This window comes from Bos grunniens, chromosome 4, assembly GCF_055505025.1.
Source record: "Bos grunniens cultivar Pamir isolate PY7600 chromosome 4, Bosgru_T2T1.0, whole genome shotgun sequence".
In the NCBI taxonomy this organism is placed as follows: domain Eukaryota; kingdom Metazoa; phylum Chordata; class Mammalia; order Artiodactyla; family Bovidae; genus Bos; species Bos grunniens.
This window is the reverse complement of record NC_141168.1, coordinates 27,935,680-27,954,132: the sequence shown is the minus strand read 5'-3', so window position 1 is coordinate 27,954,132 and position 18,453 is coordinate 27,935,680. Positions and strand designations below refer to the sequence as shown.

Here is an 18,453-nt window from a genome sequence, read left to right as displayed (position 1 = left end):
GTTGCAGGGTTCCCCCTCCCTGTCCTCGGGATCCTGGGGAGGTCTGAGGGCCAGAGAGGGAGCCTCAGATGGCAGCTGTCTGTCCCCCATACCCCCTGCCCCACTCATACCTTGGCAGGGCCCTTGACAGGCCTGGATTGGCCATCGATTGGCTTTTATTGAGCTTAGCTTCCCCACTGTGGGCTTGCAGGCCTCCACCACCCTGGCTGCATGCCAGCCCCACCTCTGGAGCCTCCTGAGCAGCGGTATTAAATAGGATTTAGAAAGGAAAGGTTCCATGCAGTGAAACCTCGGTCCACATGGCCCGCAGCCTGCCAGGAGGAGGACCTGGGGCTCCCCTGGGAGGAAGTGCAGAGAAGGCACGGGGGAGGGGTGCAAGGTGAGGACAGAAGAGACTCCCTCTCCTCTGCTGCTAAGCTGGCCCCGGGGTGCAGGGGATCTGAGCAGGACAGGAAGTGGCTGACCCAGCAGTGCGGAGCGGACCCAGCAGTGTGGAGCAGAGGAGGGAGGGGGCTCCCTGCCCACTGCCCCCCGGGATCTGTAGCCAGGGCCACCAAGGGGTCACAGAGGGTGTCTGGCTGACGTGTGAGCCCCTCCTTGCCCAGGTTCTGCAGAGGGACAACTGCAGTCAGTGTGGGCCCAGCTCACCCTTGTTCTGAGGGTGGGGACCTGCCCTCCAGCTGACTGACTCCTTCCCACCACAAAGCCACCTGCGGGGACCCCGCAGGGCTCTGTGACTGAGGGCCAAGCCTGCTCTCTCTTAGAAATGGGGCGCTCTGTCTGAGGAGCAGCTCTGCCTCTTCTGGCCTTGGGCAGCCTCAGGCTTCCAGTGTCCTCTGCTCCCCGCCTGCCCGCTGCCCTGTGAGCTCTGGGACCCCATAGGACTGGCCTGTCTCTGCCTCCTGGTAGGAAGGGGCCCGAGGGCCACCCCGAGGCTCTGTCTGCATCATCCCTGACCTCCACCCCACTGGCCCCTGGACCTGCCAGGGAAGATGCCCTACCTTCTCTCTCTGGGAGGAAACCTGATGCTGTCGCCTGAGGCACCTTGGCTTGAGAAGTTTCTACTCTCAGCCTGTCAGTCTGTTCCCATTCTGTCCACTAGGCAGAGGAGCCTCCCTCCCCTGCAGCCGAGGCAAGTGGGGTGGGGTTAGGATGGGGGCCAGCTCAGGAGCCAGCGCAGGGGCCCTGGAAAGGCAGGGAACAGGAGTGGAGGGAGGCCCTGACTTGGTCTGCAGTGGTAGGGGCGCAGTCTGGAGAGTGGTGCTGGCAGGGCTGCCACAGAGCACTGACTGCTGGGCCAGGAATGCCGCTGACGACGTCTCCGCCACTCCCGGGCAGCCTCCCCACCAGGCTCAGAAAGTCCCTGTTGCTCATTCCAGTTCCCGGGGCCCAGGCCTCTCTTTCCAGTGGAAGGGCACGCACTCGTACCACGTTAGAGGCAGGAGCATGGTTTTACGGGTGTGGCCCAAAGTGGTTCAGTCATTCCAGCTTGCATCTGCTTCTTGGTGCACCGCCCCACCATGCCCCAGGAGTCTGTGTGTAGCAGAAGGGTCACGTGGTCCAACTACCACCTCTTGCAGGGGAAGAAAAGGAGACTCAGAGAAGGCATGTGACTTGACCGAGGTCACACAGCAAATTAAAGGGGAAAATGAAAGGACCAGAGTCCACAACTCCCACCTACGACTTTTCCCACTGTTCATTGCTGCCTTTTGTGTTCAGGGGCCCAGGCGATGCCAAAATTCCCCTTGAAGGGCCCTAGGGCCCACCCCCCTGTGTTCAAATCCTGGTTCTGCCATGTCTAGCAAACCTGTGTGCCTCGGTTTCTCCGGTTGTGAAATTGGGGGTAATGTTGATCCCTTTTGAAAAGGTTGTTGTGAGGATTAGATGACCTAGTACTTGGGTAGTGTTTAGTGTGGCCCCTAGTGAGCATGTAAGGTTTGGACTAAGAACTTCTGTCACCACCCACCCGAGTCCTGTGTGTGTGTGTCTTTGGGACCCAGCGTGTGGTCCAGTCCCCAAGACTCCCCAGCCTGTTTCCGCCACCCGGCTAGAAGGCCATCTCCCTCCCCTGGTCTGACAGGCCTCACTACTGGGATAATCTCCTGGCCACGGGATTGGACTTGACGCGCTGTCACCCCGCATCAGCTTCTGAGCACTGCAGCCCTGACAGTGCAGGGCTGGGGGAGGGAGGGAGCGGGAAGGGTGGAGGGCAGTGGCCGGCTTCCGAGCCGGGGTCAGAGCAGCCTCCTTGAAGTGCAGAGGACAGGCACCCTCGCACAGTGGCGGCCCTCCCCTCCGCAGCCCAGCACCGTCGCTTGGAGAGCCTCAGGAGTGCCCGCGGCCCTGTGACGGTGGGAGGGCCTGGGGAGTTCAGTGACCCTCACAGGGGGTGTGAGGGAAGGAGATGGGAACTGGGCAGCACCACAGGGCCAAGGGTCTCACACGCCTGACGTGCGTGGGAGTCGCTGGGAGTCTTGAGTTTTGATTCCCTTTCCCTGGGACCCTTAGAGCACATCCTGATGGGCAGGCGGGGGGGCGGGGTGGGGGTGGTGGGTACCCTGGCACCTTCGTTGCCAGGAAGATCCCCAGTTGTTCCAGACACCTCAGAGTTTGGGAACTACTGGACTGGAAGTTCCCCCACCCTGACCTCTGCGCTCCAGAGGCTCAGACCAGCATGATGCAACATTGCCCCCACACTCACCCCCACACTCGCCCCCAGGGCAGTGGTCCCCCCTCCCCAGAGCCCCTTTCCTGGCGTCCTTTCTGACTTCACTTCTGAACCCCTCACCTCCCCTCTGTTGACCACACGTGCAGGTCTGGGCCCACTATGAGGAGCAGCCGGTGGAGGAGTTGATGCCCGTGCTGGAGGAGAAGGAGCGCTCGGCCAGCTATAAGCCGGTGTTCGTGACGGAGATCACCGACGACCTGCACTTCTATGTGCAGGACGTGGAGACAGGTGAGCGCACACCCGCCCCGATTCCACCACCTTTCGGCTCCTGGCGCAGGGCCGGCCCACCTCAGGGCCCCCCTGTTCGGGCAGGGGGCGGGACCCAGGCTTCCAGGGGCCTCCCTGCATAGCTTTCGGCTGCTGCCCACCTCCCAGGCCCCTGAGCGGCGCTCTGGGCCTGAGGTCATATTCTCAGCCGCAATAGGGCCGGCGAGGCTGAGCGGTCCTCTGAGGACTGGTGAGGTCACCAGTCCTGTCTGGGTGGTGCTCTGATACTCTTAGGTCATTGTTTTCCTCCCAGACACCCCTGGCAGGGCCAGGCAGGAGGATTGTGCCCTCGGAGCTCGTCAGGAAGCAATGGACAGATTGTCTCCATGTGGCCGGGAAGTGCATGCCGGTTCTGCTCAGCGCCTCTGCCCCTCAGCCTCCCCTGGGAGGGCAGGGTAGGGGGAGCCCGGGCTTGTCTCTGCTGGGGTTTCTCCTCCTCCAGAGGTTCCTGTAAGCCCCGAGTGGTGACCAGTTGCCATGGAAACAGGCGGCACTCTAGGGGAAGTCATCCCCAGGAAGTCTTTCTGAAGGACCCTCTTTCTCCATCTTCCCTCTTCCTCCTGCCCTCCAATGCTGTGCACTGAGGCCAGGGTCCTCTCCCTGCTGTGCTCCCTGCCCCCTGCCCTCAGCAGAGAGCTCAGGTTTCCAGAGGAGAGAGGGCAGCAGAGCTGGCTCTCACAGCAACTGCAATGGGGCCCCTCTGGCCCAGCTTCCACCTCCACTCCCTTTGCTCTGTCCATCCTGACCTCCCACCTCTCATTTGTCACCCTGTGCAGGGAAACATTTTAGTTGAGATCAGAGGAGAAAGCTCTTTAAGCTACTTCTCGGTGGAGGAAACCAGGTCTTTTCAAGGGGGAGGGGGCGGGAGATGTCAGTGACATGGAGGCAGCCCCATGGGTGGCAGGGCTCTCCCTGCCCTCCTCAGCGCCACCCCCAGGCCCACTCCAGATGGTAAACAAGCTCGTGTCAGCCACCTCCCCACTAACGATACTGCCCAGGCAGCTGTGTTTGTGGCAGTGTCATTTCCCCGGGGAAACTGACCATTCTGAGCCTTGGGCTGGCTGGGCCCAAGAGGGGAGCAGAGCCAGGCAGGGGCTGAGATGAGCTGCTGAGCCTGGGTTAGGTTCTCTCGTGGTCAGCAGCATTCCTGGTGAGAGGGGCCTGGCCACTGCCTGGGGAATGAAGCCAGAAGACCTCCAGGTCTGAAAGGTGGCCCAGGTAGGAATGAGAGCTACTCCTGAGCCCAGGAGCTGGCAAGAAGGCCCTCCAGGAGCTTGTGGAAAGGGAACTCAAAGGAGACCCTGCCCAGGGAACCCCGGCTCCCAGACAGGCTGCACCTGGCCTCTGGGTCCTGCCAGGTAGGACTCACTTTGAGTACGAACAGGTGCTGGGGTCTCCAGGGGGCAGAGCCTGAGGCTGAGTTCAAGGCCTTTGCCACGTAGTCTCTGTCATCTCAGAGGCTTCCTGTATCGGTTCTGCACCCTGCCTGGCTGTTGGTGACAGCTCTCGGAAGCCAGGACACTGCACCAAGTGGCAGCCAAGGCAGATAACAAGGAGAAAAAGGGAACTTGGGGGGAACCACGTATTGTTGGAAGATTGAAGGAGCAAGTGACATGCTGTGTGGCACGCCACCTGGATGGCTGTGAGCTCCAGAGAAAACCCTGAAGTGAAGTGAAGTCGCTCAGTTGTGTCCGACTCTTTGCGACCCCACGGACTGTAGCCTACCAGGCTTCTCAGTCCATGGGATTTTCCAGGCAAGAGTACTGGAGTGGGTTGCCATTTCCTTCTCCAGCGGATCTTCCCAACCCAGGGATCGATCCTGGGTCTCCCACATTGGACGCAGATGCTTTACCGACTGGGCCACCAGGGAAGCCCAGAGAAAACCCTGCCCTCCATCAAATCCACGAACAGGAACCTGGGCATACACAGCATCCCTCTCCTGAAACCCTTGGTGCCTCTGGGAGGCAGGGACATCCTCTGGCCCTTTTTCCCTTCTCTTAATTAAAGCCCACCTTCGGGAAGGATCTGGTGAAGTAATGAATGCATTGCCATTGGCCCATGTGACCAGCCAGCCTCTGTGTAAGGACCTCCCAGAGGGCTCTGCCTATTTGCAGAGCTGTTGCCTTGGAGCAAAATAATAATAATAATAGAGCAAGTATAACAAGATCTCATCTGTGTAGAGGAGGCTTCTAAGTCCCTGAAATTTTACTGTCTGGGCAAGAAATGCAGGCGCAGGAGAACAGAGGGTTTATTGCCAGGCAGGGGGAGGGCAGCTGCTTCTAAAAAGTCCCTGAAAGCGTCTTGTGAAGGCCAGGGCAGGGCCCGAGTGTGGATAGGCGCAAACCTGCAGATCCCTCTTCAACACAGTGCAGTTACCAAGCACCCCGCATGGCCGGAGCTTTACTGGGTCTCAAGAGAAGCAGCAGAACCAAGTGAGCTATGGTCTGTGCCCTGAAGGAGCTCACGGTGCAGTGGCAGAAACATAAACCAGACAGGGAATGGATAAGGCCCACTGTGACAGGTGTACTGATGGCTAACATGCGTCAGGCTGCTGTAACAGGGCGGCCTGGGCCCTGAGGGTGGGGGAGGAATCCTTCACTCCCACCACACACACCGCCCCAGCACCCTCCCCCTGGAAATGAAGCGGGTGGAAAAGGCCAGGTGTAGAGCCTGAATCAGAGCCAGAGGGACATAAAGGAGAAGCTACTGGGACTGACGCGTAGCAAGAGGGTGGTGACGGGATGCGGCAGGAGGGGCCCTGAGAAGACCTTGGGGTTGCCACACCCAGGAACAGACAGGCAGCCGCCAGGTGGATGACCCAGGGAGAATGGTTCAGGAAAGAAAAGGCAAGGAAGGGGTCCCGCCCCACCCCGTGGAGGAGGGCAGTGAGTTGGCTGGGAGGGTGGAACCACTGGCAGCGCTTGGAGGCTCAGTTCCGCACGTGTCTCTAGACGCGTCATGTCAGGGCGGCCACATCTGAATAGACTGAGACTGGGCCCTGCTCCTGGAATCGCTCCAGTCTTTCACAGCCCAGATTCTGAGGTCCTTTCCTTGTGCAGGGTCGTAGGGGGCCCCCTCCTTCAGCTCCACTTTTGTCCCTGGGAGACTTGGCAGAGAGTGGCTACTGTCCATCACCACTTCTGTGGCCCAGGCCAGGGCCAGCCCTGGTAGGAATGGAGAAGGCAGGTTGGCCTAGGCCTTGCCTGGTGTCCACTCACTTTCTCCACCTCCTAAACCAAAGCCCAGGAACATTCCCTGCGCATCCCCAGGGACAGCCAAGACTGGAAGGCTGGGTACCTCTTAGGCCTGAAATGTCTGCAGAATATCGTGAACCTCCTCAAGCAGGGACCAAAGAGAACTTCCCTGCAGGATGGAGGCAAGTCAGTGCTGTGGGCACCCTGCAACAGTCCACATCCTTCCCACTCCCCAGGCTCATCTTCCACCCAGCCCCATCTAGAGATGAGGCTCCAGGGAACGTGGCACCCAGGTCTCACTCCCTCTTCCTCCCCACAGGGACCCAGCTGGAGAAGCTGATGGAGAACATGCGCAATGACATTGCTAGCCACCCTCCCGTCGAGGGCTCCTACGCCCCCCGCCGGGGCGAATTCTGCATCGCCAAATTCGTAGACGGAGAATGGTAAGCCACCTGGACCCGAGCAAGGCAGAGTCTTAAGCAGGAGCAGGAGGAGGTCTGTCTCCAGGGCACCAGTCTGCAGAAGCGCCAGCCAGACTTGAGGCATTCGCCCTATCGGCCTGCTTTCCACTGAGTGGTCACTCTTGACCTTGGTCAGCTCTCCAGAGTGGTCCTCTATGTTGCCCGTTTGCAACCTGCAGTGTAACCCACAGTTTTTCTGCAGTCGGCCTCTAGGGCACAGGAGTATCCCTCCTCCTCTCTCCTGGGATCTTCTGTTGGGGGTGCCCTGGCTGGCTGCAGCTCTCCAGTACCCCGTCACCCCGCACAGGAAAGACGATGTCAGGAGGGGGCAGGGGTGGTGAGGGGGTCGCTGGTTCCTGTGAGCCCAGACCAGCCACCACCCTCCACCCCAGCCGTCTGGCACAGGAGAAGCAGCACCCCCGGGCTGCAGGAAGGTCACTTACGTCTGACCTACCAAGGGTAGGGCCCATGGCCTTCCCAGGGCGACCAAGTGACTTGGATGCGTTCCCTGCTGCGGCCTCCCAGACAGATCTGCCGGCTAATTACAGCTGCTGTTTAGTGTGCTGGGTTTAAACAGCAGACATCAATCTAGTCATTAGTCTTGTTGCTTTATGCCCCAAGGACACATTAATCTGCTCCACATGCTCCCCTCTCCCTCCCTCTGCTCCCAGCTATGCTCTGATTCCATTAGATGGGGTCCTGGTAGAGTCTGAAAACTGGCCCCCTGTGACACCCATGGGTGTTCATTCTGAGCCCTGGGCAGGGAAACACTGCACCCCCTGGCCTGCCATCGCTGAGGCTCCAGGGATGTCCCTTGAGCTCTGCCCTTGATGCCATTGCAGGTACCGTGCCCGAGTGGAGAAAGTCGAGTCTCCTGCCAAAGTACACGTCTTCTACATCGACTACGGCAACGTGAGTGTGGGGTCGGAGGTGGGCAAGCAGCACGGGAGGGGCCCCTCAATACACCTGCCCCTAGGTCAAGCCCATCTGAGCTTTAGACCTCCCCTCCCTCCCTGACAGATGGGGACCCTGTGGGCCTCTCTGCTGCTCGTCCTGAGAGACTGGGCAACACCAGCGTCTCTGCTCAGAGGCCTGTGAGCACTGAGCGGTCTCCTGTCCAGGCCCAGTCACAGCCCCAGTTTCTCTCCTGCCCAGACTCTAAAGAGGGGGCCATGAAGTCCTGGCCCTGTACACCCCATCTCCTGGTCCACAAGGTGCCTGGGTGCTGATCCCTGGAGCATCCCAAACCAGGCTTGCTGAGGAGGGACTGGTATCCCCAGGAGAAATGCCCCTTGGACTGGGCCCGGGAGTGTGTTGACCGTCCCCCACAGCAAGCAGGAGAGAAAGCTGTCCTTCAGAGCCATGCCGCTCCTGAGGACTGGTGTGGGGAGGCCCGCGAATAGAAAACCCAGAGCAGAGCCATGCTCCCAGCCCACCACCCAGGAGTACACAGGAGAGGGTCTTACCAACTGGGTTGCCCTGCACACCTGGGCCAGGACCCTGATCTTAGAGTACGCTCCCAGCCCCGCCCTAGCCTATGGGAAGGCGGTCAGAGCCCGTGTCATAGTGCGAAGGCATTGGGAAAAGTGGAGGCAGCAGTGAGAGCCCAGTGATCAGGTGGGCGGTGTCAGTTGGAGCCCCCAGGTGTGCCACCCCAGGCCCCGCCTCCCCAGCTTTGCTGACCCCGCAGGCCTGTGCCAGGCCTGTGCATGTGGAAGTGAGTCCGGGTGCGGGAGGGGAGAGTGCTCAGGGGCCTGGCCACTTGAGTCGTCCCCTGAGAGCAAGGGGGCTTCCAGTGTGTGACGCTGCTGGCCCCGTGTGTCCTCTGCAGAGGGAGATCCTGCCGTCCACCCGCCTGGGCACCTTGCCACCTGCCTTCAGCACCCGCGTGCTACCAGCTCAAGCCACGGAGTATGCCTTTGCCTTCATCCAGGTGCCCCAAGATGTGAGTCTCCCCCCCTTTCTTCCTCCCAAAGGGGACCATCCCCTGACACATGACCACTGCTGCGGCCCCAGCACGTACCCACGGGAACTAAATGCAAACCCGTCCTGGGTCCCAACCCCCACCCCGACCCCCGCCCACTCTCACAGGGCTGAGCCCCTACCGTGGCCCTGGCTTGGGGCCTCTGCCTCTAGCCTGCGGGGCTCTGGGCTGCAATTGTCTCCCAATACTCCTTCCAGTCTCAGAGGGTGCCACCAGAAGTGACTGTCCCCAAACAGATCTGACCAGGTCACACCTCTGCCAGAAACCCTCCGCTGGGGCCACCCAGGCTGATGGGAGGAGGTGGAGACAGTGATGACGGTCTGTTAATCAAAGGGGAGAGAAGCGTGGCCAGGGAGTTCCGGGTCAAGGCGAGGTGGCCTTGGAGTATCTGAGCCAGCTCTTGAGGAGCAGCCATGTGCAGGGTTGGGGAGGGGAGCCTGGTGGGGCAGGGCACACTGGGTGAAGACTAGTCTGCCAGCTATAGGCAGTGGCAGGAGGTGAGTAGGGCCCTTGTCTGCCCTGGCAGAAAGGTGATTATTTGTATCATAGGTGAAAGGGGTCTGGGCACAGGGGGAGCTGAGTGGGGAGTGAGGTGATGCTGGCACATCTAGGCAGACTTCCTGGAGGTCCGGGACCAGGACCTGGGGCCCTCGCAGCCCTTGGCTGGCACTGGCCTCTCGTGCTGACCTGGGTCTGTGCCGGCCGCAGGAGGATGCTCGGACTGACGCGGTGGACAGCGTGGTGCGGGACATCCAGAACACGCAGTGCCTGCTCAACGTGGAGCACCTGAGCGCCGGCTGCCCGCACGTCACCCTGCAGTTCGCTGACTCCAAGGGGGACGTGGGGCTGGGCCTGGTGAAGGAGGGGCTGGTCATGGTGGAGGTGCGCAAGGAAAAGCAGTTTCAGAAAGTGGTACGTGCTGTGGGGGCGGGACAAAAATGGTCCGTGCTGTGGGGGTGGAGCGGCCGGCCCCTGGCATCCCCCGCCACCTCCAGCGTCCCAGAGGAGGATGGGTGCCCCAGGAGCCAGTGAGGGAGCAGGGACCCACCATCCTGCTGCTCCTGCGGGGGAAAGATAATGGATTTGGGTTTGTTGGGGTTTTTAAAAAAAAGTTAATTACTTCTTAAATTAATTGGCTGCCGGTTTGGCTGAAAACTGCAGCTGCAAACTGGAGCAGAAAGTTTCCCTTTGCCCATCCCCCCCGGTGACAGGCCAGGATGCTGTGCCAGGGGTGGCGCGGAAAGGGTCACAGCCCAGCGCGCTGTCTCTCCGGTCCTCACGTTCTCCTCTCCGAGCCCATCAGCAGCTCCCAGCACTCAGTGCTGCCTGAGCCACTTACCCAGAAGACTGCCATAACCCCCTCCAGCCTGTGGGGAGCTGGACCTGAGTCTCGCCTCCCTCCTTCGTGAAACATCTGGCCCTGGGGATCAACCATTGGACACTTGAGTCTCCCGTTCATGAAGCGAGGAGAGCGCAACCAGCCTGACTGCTCCCGAGGGTGGACCATGAGGATGGGGTCTGCCAGCTGGGGAACCACCTTGCACAGCTCAGTGGTAGATCATTAGAGCCAGGCTTCTCCCACTCAGCACTGTTCCCATCCCAATTCCCCAGCCTCTCCCCACGACAGGCCAGCCTCCAGGAACAGGCCAGGCTGGTGGGAAGCCCCCGTGCCCTTCTGCAGCACCCAGCTCCCCCGCCCTCCTGAGCTGGAGGGACTCAAGCGGCAGGGTTGAAACCAACATTCTTCTCTCTCCACTAGGCCTTGCTTCCCCCTTTTGCCTTTCCTCTCTCCGCATGTGCAGATGGGGGTTGGTGGGTCTGTAGCTCTGGTTATGCAGGTTGCTAATTCATTTGGAACAAGACTTCACTGTGGATCACTCCTGTGTCTTGTCTGGACAGGAGGGGCCTGGCCCCTAGTCTCCCTGCAGTTTCTTGGATCACTCCTAGGAGTTAGCTTAAGTTTCACTATAAACCTGGAGATCTTAGTGTTCCCCATATGGAACTACCCATAACGTTTCTGGTGTCTGTGTGAGTGCTAAGTTGCTTCAGTCGTGTCCAACCCTGCAATTCTATGGACTGCAGCCCACCAGGCTCCTCTGTTTATGGGATTCTCCAAGCAAGAATACAGTGTCAAGAAACACCTAATGTGTTTGTTCATTCACTTACTCATTCTTTCGGTAAATGTTTACTGAGGATGTACAAATCTCTGAATAAGAGACAACATTCCTGCCCCATGGAACTTGCGTTCAAGCATGAGGAGACAAAGAATAAAATAAGTCAACAAAGTTAGACATTAGACGAGTGCAATGGAAAAAGAGAAAGTAGAAGTAAAGGGAATCGGGAATGTGGGGGAGTGGTCAAAATTTTAAAGAGGATCATATGAGGTCTCGTAAAGAAGGTGACTCTTAACCAGAGGCTTGAGCAGGCGGGATAGGTAGCCAGGTGGACAGGAGAGAGAAGCATGTTTCAGGTGATTAGAACAGCCAGTGCAGAGTCTGGAAACAGCAAGAATACGGCGACTCTGCACTTGGATTTTCTTTGGAGGGAGCTGGGAACCCCTTGAGCAGGGGAGTAACGTGACCTTACCTGGGCCTCTCCCAGGCCCCTCTGGCTGCTCAGCTGCAAGTGTCCCCACCTTGACCATCCATCCCATTGTTTTCTTGCCCCCCCCCCCCCCGCAGATCACAGAATACCTGAATGCCCAGGAGTCAGCCAAGAGCGCCAGGGTGAGTTTTTGCCTCAGGAGCCCCAGAGGGTGCTGAGAGAGGGGCTTTGGCCGTCTGGGTTCCAGCCTGTCCCACCTTCCCTGACTAGCTGTTTGCTGTTTTCTCACAGCTGAACCTGTGGCGCTATGGAGACTTCCGAGCCGACGACGCAGATGAGTTTGGCTACAGCCGCTAAGGAGGGCCCCGGGTCTGACCCCCAGCACAGCTCACGCCAGCACCCCTTCCTCTGCCGGCAGGGTGTTTTCAGCTCCAGACCTCAAATCAGGGGCATAGATTGGGTCCAGCTTTGCTTCAGTGTCTGGGAATGTCTCGTAGGACGGCATCTGGGCAGGGGGTGGGAAGAGCCCCCCCACAACCACAGCTTTCAGGGGGCAGACATTGTCTTCCAAAAGGACAGTCACTGCCCTCTACTGTCTCTTCCCGCTGATTTTGTTTCTATTTGGAGGTTTGTAGGGGTTTTGTTCTTTTTTTTTTAAATTGTCCTCAAATCAGGAAGAAACATGAAAGACTTTGTCCTAATGGGGGGCTTAATCCTGGCCCCAAGGCCGGCTGCCGACTGGCACTCCACGTCCGTCCCAGACCGCCCTTCTCCCCAGCTCTCTGTCCAGCTGTTGATCATGTGATTTTTCTGATACGTCCATTCTCAAATGCCAGCGTGTCCACATCTGCCCCTTTGCCCAGCCCTCCCTATTTCTGTATTTAAAGCTTTTGAGGCCCAATAAAATAGTACATGCTGTCTGCAGCTCTATTGGTGATGGTGGAGCCCAGAGCCCAGAATCTCGACAGCTCCAGCCAAGAGGCAACCTGGCACTCAAATGACCCCCAAGTGTGCCTGACCATGCTCCCTGAAAACAGCCAGTCACGGAATCAGGGCAGAACTTTGGAGCAACTCCCGGGGCCTGGTGGGCATACCTGGCACTATGGCCATCGTGCAGAAGCCTGAAGGCCTTCTCTTGACTCATCTGCACGTGAATGCTCTCAAGAACCTCAGCAGCTCAGCATACGGTGCCCAGCCGAGAGGTTGCTGGGCCTGTCCTTTGGCTGGACCCACCAGCACCCCTCAAGGGACCAGCAGGGCTCGCTGAGAGAAGTGAGGTGAGTGCTGGCTTTCTGCTGCAGCGAAAGGAAAGCCTAATGCCCAGACAGACTGGCGCAGTGCACTGAGGTCGAGGCCCCTGGTCTCCACCCTGATCCCTCCAGTATCCACTGGAGAACGAGGGGCTCCAAGAGGGGTCGAGGCCCAGGCTGAGGAGAGCCAGTCTCTCCAGGTTAGCTCTGGCTCTGTTTGACTTGACAGGGTGCCCGCAACCCCAGACTACTCTAGGCCCCGAGGGGACACCCTAAGAGTGGCTGCTGTGGTGTGTGTGGTGCGATGCCCCCGTGCCTCTCAGGGTGAGAGAGCAGGTGTGCACGTGCTGTGGAGCTCATCGTTCCAGCACCTGTGGAGTCCAGGGAACCTGCCTGTTCCCCCAGACTCCAGAGCCCCATCCTTGTGGCCCTGACCTTCCTAGGCATGTACTCAAGTGGTGGCCTGTCTTCTCGGCAGCCCCCCTTTTCTGCCCCACGTTCTGATCCGGGTTGATGCTTCAAGCTGCCATGTATTAAGATTGGTCGTTTCTTTAGTCAAGTCATTGGGGAAAGTCAGAGGAGGTGGCCTTGTGGGGGATGGGGGGACGCTTTGTGGGGCCTGGCTGGTCAGTTCTCATCCGTCAGTGAGGTCCGGGCCCCAGAAAATTCTGGCTCCTGGCAATTCTGCCCCACACTCACTTATTCAGGCCCAGGGCTCATGTGGGGTTCTGCCCTGGACTCCCATCTCCCTCTACTTGCGGTGACTCCAGTTAAGGGGAGAGGCGAGAGAGAGGAACCAAGGGCGGGTGGGGAGGGCTGTCGCGTGCTGTGCTGCAGCCAGAACCCCTGTGCCCCCTCCTCCCTGCAGGACTCATGGGCTCTGCCTGCCAGCTCTCTGGGTTGGAGTGTCTTTGATCCTCAGATCAGAACCTCTTCATGGTTCAGTAAACCATTTCCCATGGCTCTGGACAGCCCCAGTGAGGGCCCAAGAAGGCTGCAGGAACGCAGGTGATGAAGTCTGCCCTCTGTCGTTGCTCCTAGAGAAGCTGTTCTAGCCCCTGCAGGCAGGCCCACTCTCACCATGGTCTCATTTTTATCTGTCGAGGAGACCGGTCAGAGAAAAGAGAATGCCCGTCTCACCCATTTCGCTCCCTTCTGGTGGGGCCCGGAGGTAGGCACTGTGTATTCACTGGAACACAGTTGGCAAAGGGGCAAAATGCCAGCCCACTCTTTCAGTGAAAGGGTCTGAAATCATGTCTCTGTCTTAACAGTTTCCTTGGTTACGTCTGCGCCCAAGGATAAACCCTCCATGGTTCTCCAGCTGAAGCGATGCCTGAGTCTTCCCCCTTCTTACGTTCTTGCTCCAAGGCTGATTTAGACAAAGGTCAGAGTGTTCACCAGGCCCGAGGCCTTGCTGCTACTGGTTTTGGCCCCAGCTCTGTGTTCTCTTTACCATGTCAGTGGAGTTCCTGAGGTCTGTCCTGGCCAGGCAGGGCTGGAACTAGGGTGAGGTGAGCCAGGTGCCTAAAGTACAGAATTTAAGGAGGCGCTCAGAGTGTGCGGGTGCCTTGGCATATTTTCTTTTCATCCCCCGTTGAGGCCAGCCAGCATCAGTACTTGCGCAAATAGCACCAAAAAAGAAAAAAACTATCTCCAAGGTCCTTCCCCTGCTAGAGTTGCAAAACATGCTCCTTGATGTTGGCTCATAAGCTCTGCCTCCCCATCCACCTTCCTAGTTGAGCAACAGAATTATTTGAGCACCTGTCATTCATCATCCATCCATCCACCAAACACAGGTTAAGACCCAGCAGCACGGGCACAGCCGTGGGTCTGCTGAGTGCCAAGGCCACCTCCACAGGCTCTCAGCGTGCAGTCTAGCTGCCCAGGAGGCAGCAGATGCTGAAACCCCAGTAACAAGCCTCAGCAGTGGTCTCACCCCAGGACAAGGCTGAGGCCCTTGCCTACTGTTTAGGGAGGCGTCACAGAGGAGGAGGAGGGCGGAGTCGGACTGATGGATGGCAGGAGAGCAGCACTGCCAATCCGGGCAGGCTGGGAAGTTTCCCAGATTCAGGACTGATGCTGCGGACTCCACAGTTTAAGTCGCCACTGGGATGAAGTCCTGACACCCAAGACCTCTCCCCAGCAACCCTCACCCGCCTCCTCCCTGCCAGTGGGCAGGGCCAGTAGGACGGGCAGACAGACAGTGGAGAAAGGGTTCACACAACTGCCTCCACTTTATTTATTGGTTTGATTACTTCTGCGTCCCAGGAAAAGAGGCAGTGGACCCCTCTTCTTGCTCTATCCCATGTTGGGAAGCAACAGGGAGGGGCTAGAGAACTGGTGCCTCAAGAGTGGTTATTGATGTCCTAATTACAAGAGGATGCTAATTTAATTTGAACCTAATTACAGTGTACTACCCTGGGTGGCATGTGTTTTAATAATTAACGTCCTTCAGATGCGTAGGAGTGTAATAATATTTACACTGGGTTGGCCAGCAGCCTGGGGAGGCGGGCTGGGGGCCCATACGCCACCCTCCCCCCGGACAGCTTGGCTGCTAGCAGGTGGGGAAGATGGCACATGAGTCCTGGTTGGCTAGGATCTTGTCAGCCTTCCCGGGGAACATGCTTGGGCCTCATTGCCAGCCTCTTCCTTGACCCCGCAGGTCGCCCCACTTTGCGGGGAGCCAGGCTGGAAGTCTGGGAGGCATCAGAGCCAGCAGCGTTCACGCCCCTCCCCCACCTCACACTGCGCCGCAAAGACAGGACCCATCTCTGGTTTCCCTGGTGGCTCAGATGGTAAAGAATCTGCCTGCGATGCAGGAGACCTGCGTTCAATCCCTGGGTCAGGAAGATCCCGCGAAGAAGGGAATGGCAACCCACTCCAGTATTCTTGCCTGGAGAATTCCATGGACAGGGGAGCCTGGCAGGCTGCAGTCTCTGGGGTTGCAAGAGTTGGACATGACTGAGCGACTAACACACGCACACTGCCTACTTGGGCCTATCCGAAGGAAGGGCTTGTTTAGGGGAGAGGAAGGAGAACCACGTGGTTTTTCTTCTCTTTTTATTGAAATACACCTTCAGAAAGGTGCACAGATTATCATTGTGCAGCTCAGATTTTCACAAAGTGAACACAGCAATATAAGCACACAAAACCTAGAACATCACCAGCCCCTCGTAAGCTTGCCCTTCAGTCACTATCTCCCCCAAAGGCAGCCCTGTTTCATTCCAGTGGATGAGTTTTGACTGTCGTTGCATGTTTGTTTTTTGGGTTTTGCCTGGTTTTGATTTTTTATGTAAGTGGAGTCCTGCAGTACGTGTCCTCATGTGCCTGCCTTTTCTCGCTCAGCTCATCTGGGAGGTTCATCCTGGTTACGTTAGCTGTGTGGTGTGTGCATCTCATTTCTGTACGCTCTGTTGTCTGAAGATACCACTCTTTGGTGGTTATAAAGGAGTCAGATGCTCAGCAATCTGCTAGAGCCAGAGCTCTGCCAGTTCCCAAAGGGAAATCTGCTCGTCCTCATTATGCAACTGGGGGAACGGGAGGCGACACGTTAGAGAAAGAGGAACACGATGGCAAGGCAGGGCCACTCCACCCACCATGAACCCAGAGCAGTGTGGGTGCCAGTGTGGCTCCCATGCCTAGCCTCTCAGAGCCCTCAGTGGTGGGGAAAGGTTCTATTAGCAAATTCTAGAAGCCAAGCAGAAAAACCAGGGGTTTGAGAGATGGTGGGAGGGAACTTCGGTGTCTCTACCTAGACATCGCGCCAGGCCAATGCTTTTCTTAAGTGTGGCTGGCAGACCAGCGATCTCAGAGTCACCCGAGTTGCTTGCTAAAATGCAGCTTCCAAGAATAATGCCAGGACTCTATTGGGAATGGGGGTGGGGTGAGTGAGCTCAGGCCTCATCTATCATTGCAGGAATACAGTGAGTAACATTGTAACATTTGAAGTTGATAAAACAAGGAACTGGCCTATTGTTTAGCAATAAAATGGTAACCAACAGAAGATCTAAAATAGATAATGTAAAGTGGTTACCTGCCTGTAGGTAGCATTACTGGGGGTGGGGTGTGTACCCTCTTATTAATCCGTGTGTGCTGTCCTTTCACCATCGATAAGCGTTTCTCTTTTTAATTCACTCTCAGGTAGATACACATGTATCACTTCTCACTCTAGTCCTCAATTCCTGTGGGCCAGGGCCTGGGAATCTGCACTTTTGATGAGCTTCCTAGGTGACTCTGAGATCTCAAGTTCAAGAATTAGCTATCACTGCCCACACTCATAAGACGAGAAAGGAGACAGAGTAACTCATTCAAGGTCACCCTGTTTATTAATGGCAGGGCCAGAAATAGAAAACAAGTCCCCGGACCCAGGCTGTGATTTTTCTCTACATCGTGGCTTTCACCTTGGTGGGTACCCGTCCAATGGGCCTGGCTGTCAGAGGCCTGGGGGCAAGCTGGGGCAAGCTCAGCCGCGGGAGGCCAGGGGCCCAGGGCACTTCCACCTGCAGTGCATTTGTAACACCTACTTCTTGTACACGGTTGCTGCTCGTGCCCTGCCAGCATCAGTGTCTGAGTCGTCTTCTCAGAAGGGACGCCGTCCAGAGCCCCCTGAACATCTAGGCCTTCAGCATCTACTGAGCACCTTCCAGTTCCAGGCACTATTTTAAGGGCTAGGATAAAAAGAGTACTAAGCCCTGGCCTTGTGGGGCTTACCGTCTAGAGGACAGTAGATCCTGGGTGATAGGCTTAGCTAACTTCACCCAGGTTAGAGGTCTTACAGGTGCTGTGGTGTTCACTTGTCCGGTTGACCGAGTGCACGCCTCGAGTGCCAGCTAATCCCTCCTGGTGTGGGGCCAGGGGCTGCTTGCACAAGTAAGAACCCCCACCAGGAGTCATGTGCAGGAGTGGTCACTGCAGTTTTGTTCCTACTTCAAATCACTGGGCACAACGGACACCGCCAAGGCATATGCACACCACTGAGTAATATTCAGCAATGAAAATGCATGTATTGTGGTAACAACAACATGGATAAACTTTGGGAACAGTAAAGCAAGCACTTCTCAGAGAACTTCCTACCATATGATGCCATTATTCTAAAGTTCAAAGCTCAGGTAATACGTTGCTTACATGGGTGAGTATGTTAAGTGATCGTAAGATTTATGGGATGTTTTTAAGAGTGTAAAGGGACACTTCTTCCATTTGGACCACTGGCGTAAACTGGCGCTTTATTGAGCAGTCTGGGACACACTGACACCTTTGATGTTACATAATAAAACACCAAAACAACAGGATGAGAAGAAGTCTGGATAGTGGTCACTTCCGGTGGGGGGGGCAGGGAACCCCGGTGGTGGGACAAAGAAGGATGTCAGAGATGTAAGCTACTGGGAAATGTCCCAGGTCTTGGTCAGGAAGGTAGGTTCATAGATGTTGTTAATGAGGTGGCATGGGAGCTCAAAAGAGAGAAAGCTGAATCTGTTCCTGAAAGTTAGGTGGCGTCATGGTAGGAGAAACCTCAAAAAGGAGCACTTCCCTCTGCCAGAGAAAGTTGTAGGTTTTTCAAGGATGAAGTGGTGGAGAGTGCGTCCAGTGAAGGCAACACATGGAGTAGGGAAGGCTGCCTGCCTGGATTCCAGGGTTGTGTACGGCCACAAAACCAAAGACCAGCTAAGGCTCCCACCGCCACCGCCAGGAAAAAGCCTGCACGAGACACCTGACTTCACAGTCCATGGGTAACTTCAAGCTGAGGTATAACTTAGAGTAAGGTGTGCACACATCATGAGTATACAATTCATGAGTATTTACAGGTCTACATCCCTGAAACCATACTCAGAAGGTCAGCATACCCAAAGGTTCCCTATGCCCCTCCCTCCCTGGCTAGGTTTTTAACTTTGTTGCCACAGTTTTGGCTTACTTGGTGCCAAAAGACATATTTTGGTACATAGTCTTTTTTGCCAGAGTGACCAAGCACACTTAGGCGTGTGTGACTTTGCAACCCCATGGACTGTAGCCCGCCAGGCTCCTCTTTCCA

At 57.1% G+C, this 18,453-nt stretch overlaps 1 protein-coding gene across 3 annotated transcripts in view; it reads left to right on the top strand.

The window, feature by feature from the left end:
- The window catches only part of SND1 (staphylococcal nuclease and tudor domain containing 1), a 421,555-nt gene extending 409,453 nt beyond the window's left edge, over nucleotides 1–12,102 (top strand). For all 3 annotated transcript variants that reach the window (XM_086395775.1, XM_086395776.1, XM_086395778.1), the window contains 7 exons: nucleotides 2,815–2,956; nucleotides 6,509–6,632; nucleotides 7,493–7,562; nucleotides 8,482–8,595; nucleotides 9,343–9,546; nucleotides 11,316–11,360; nucleotides 11,470–12,102. In XM_086395775.1, coding sequence (XP_086251901.1) covers nucleotides 2,815–2,956; nucleotides 6,509–6,632; nucleotides 7,493–7,562; nucleotides 8,482–8,595; nucleotides 9,343–9,546; nucleotides 11,316–11,360; nucleotides 11,470–11,535 — 765 coding nt within the window. In that variant the 3' untranslated portion in view covers nucleotides 11,536–12,102. The remainder of the gene's footprint in view (nucleotides 1–2,814; nucleotides 2,957–6,508; nucleotides 6,633–7,492; nucleotides 7,563–8,481; nucleotides 8,596–9,342; nucleotides 9,547–11,315; nucleotides 11,361–11,469) is intronic.
- The last annotated feature ends 6,351 nt before the right edge of the window (nucleotides 12,103–18,453 follow it).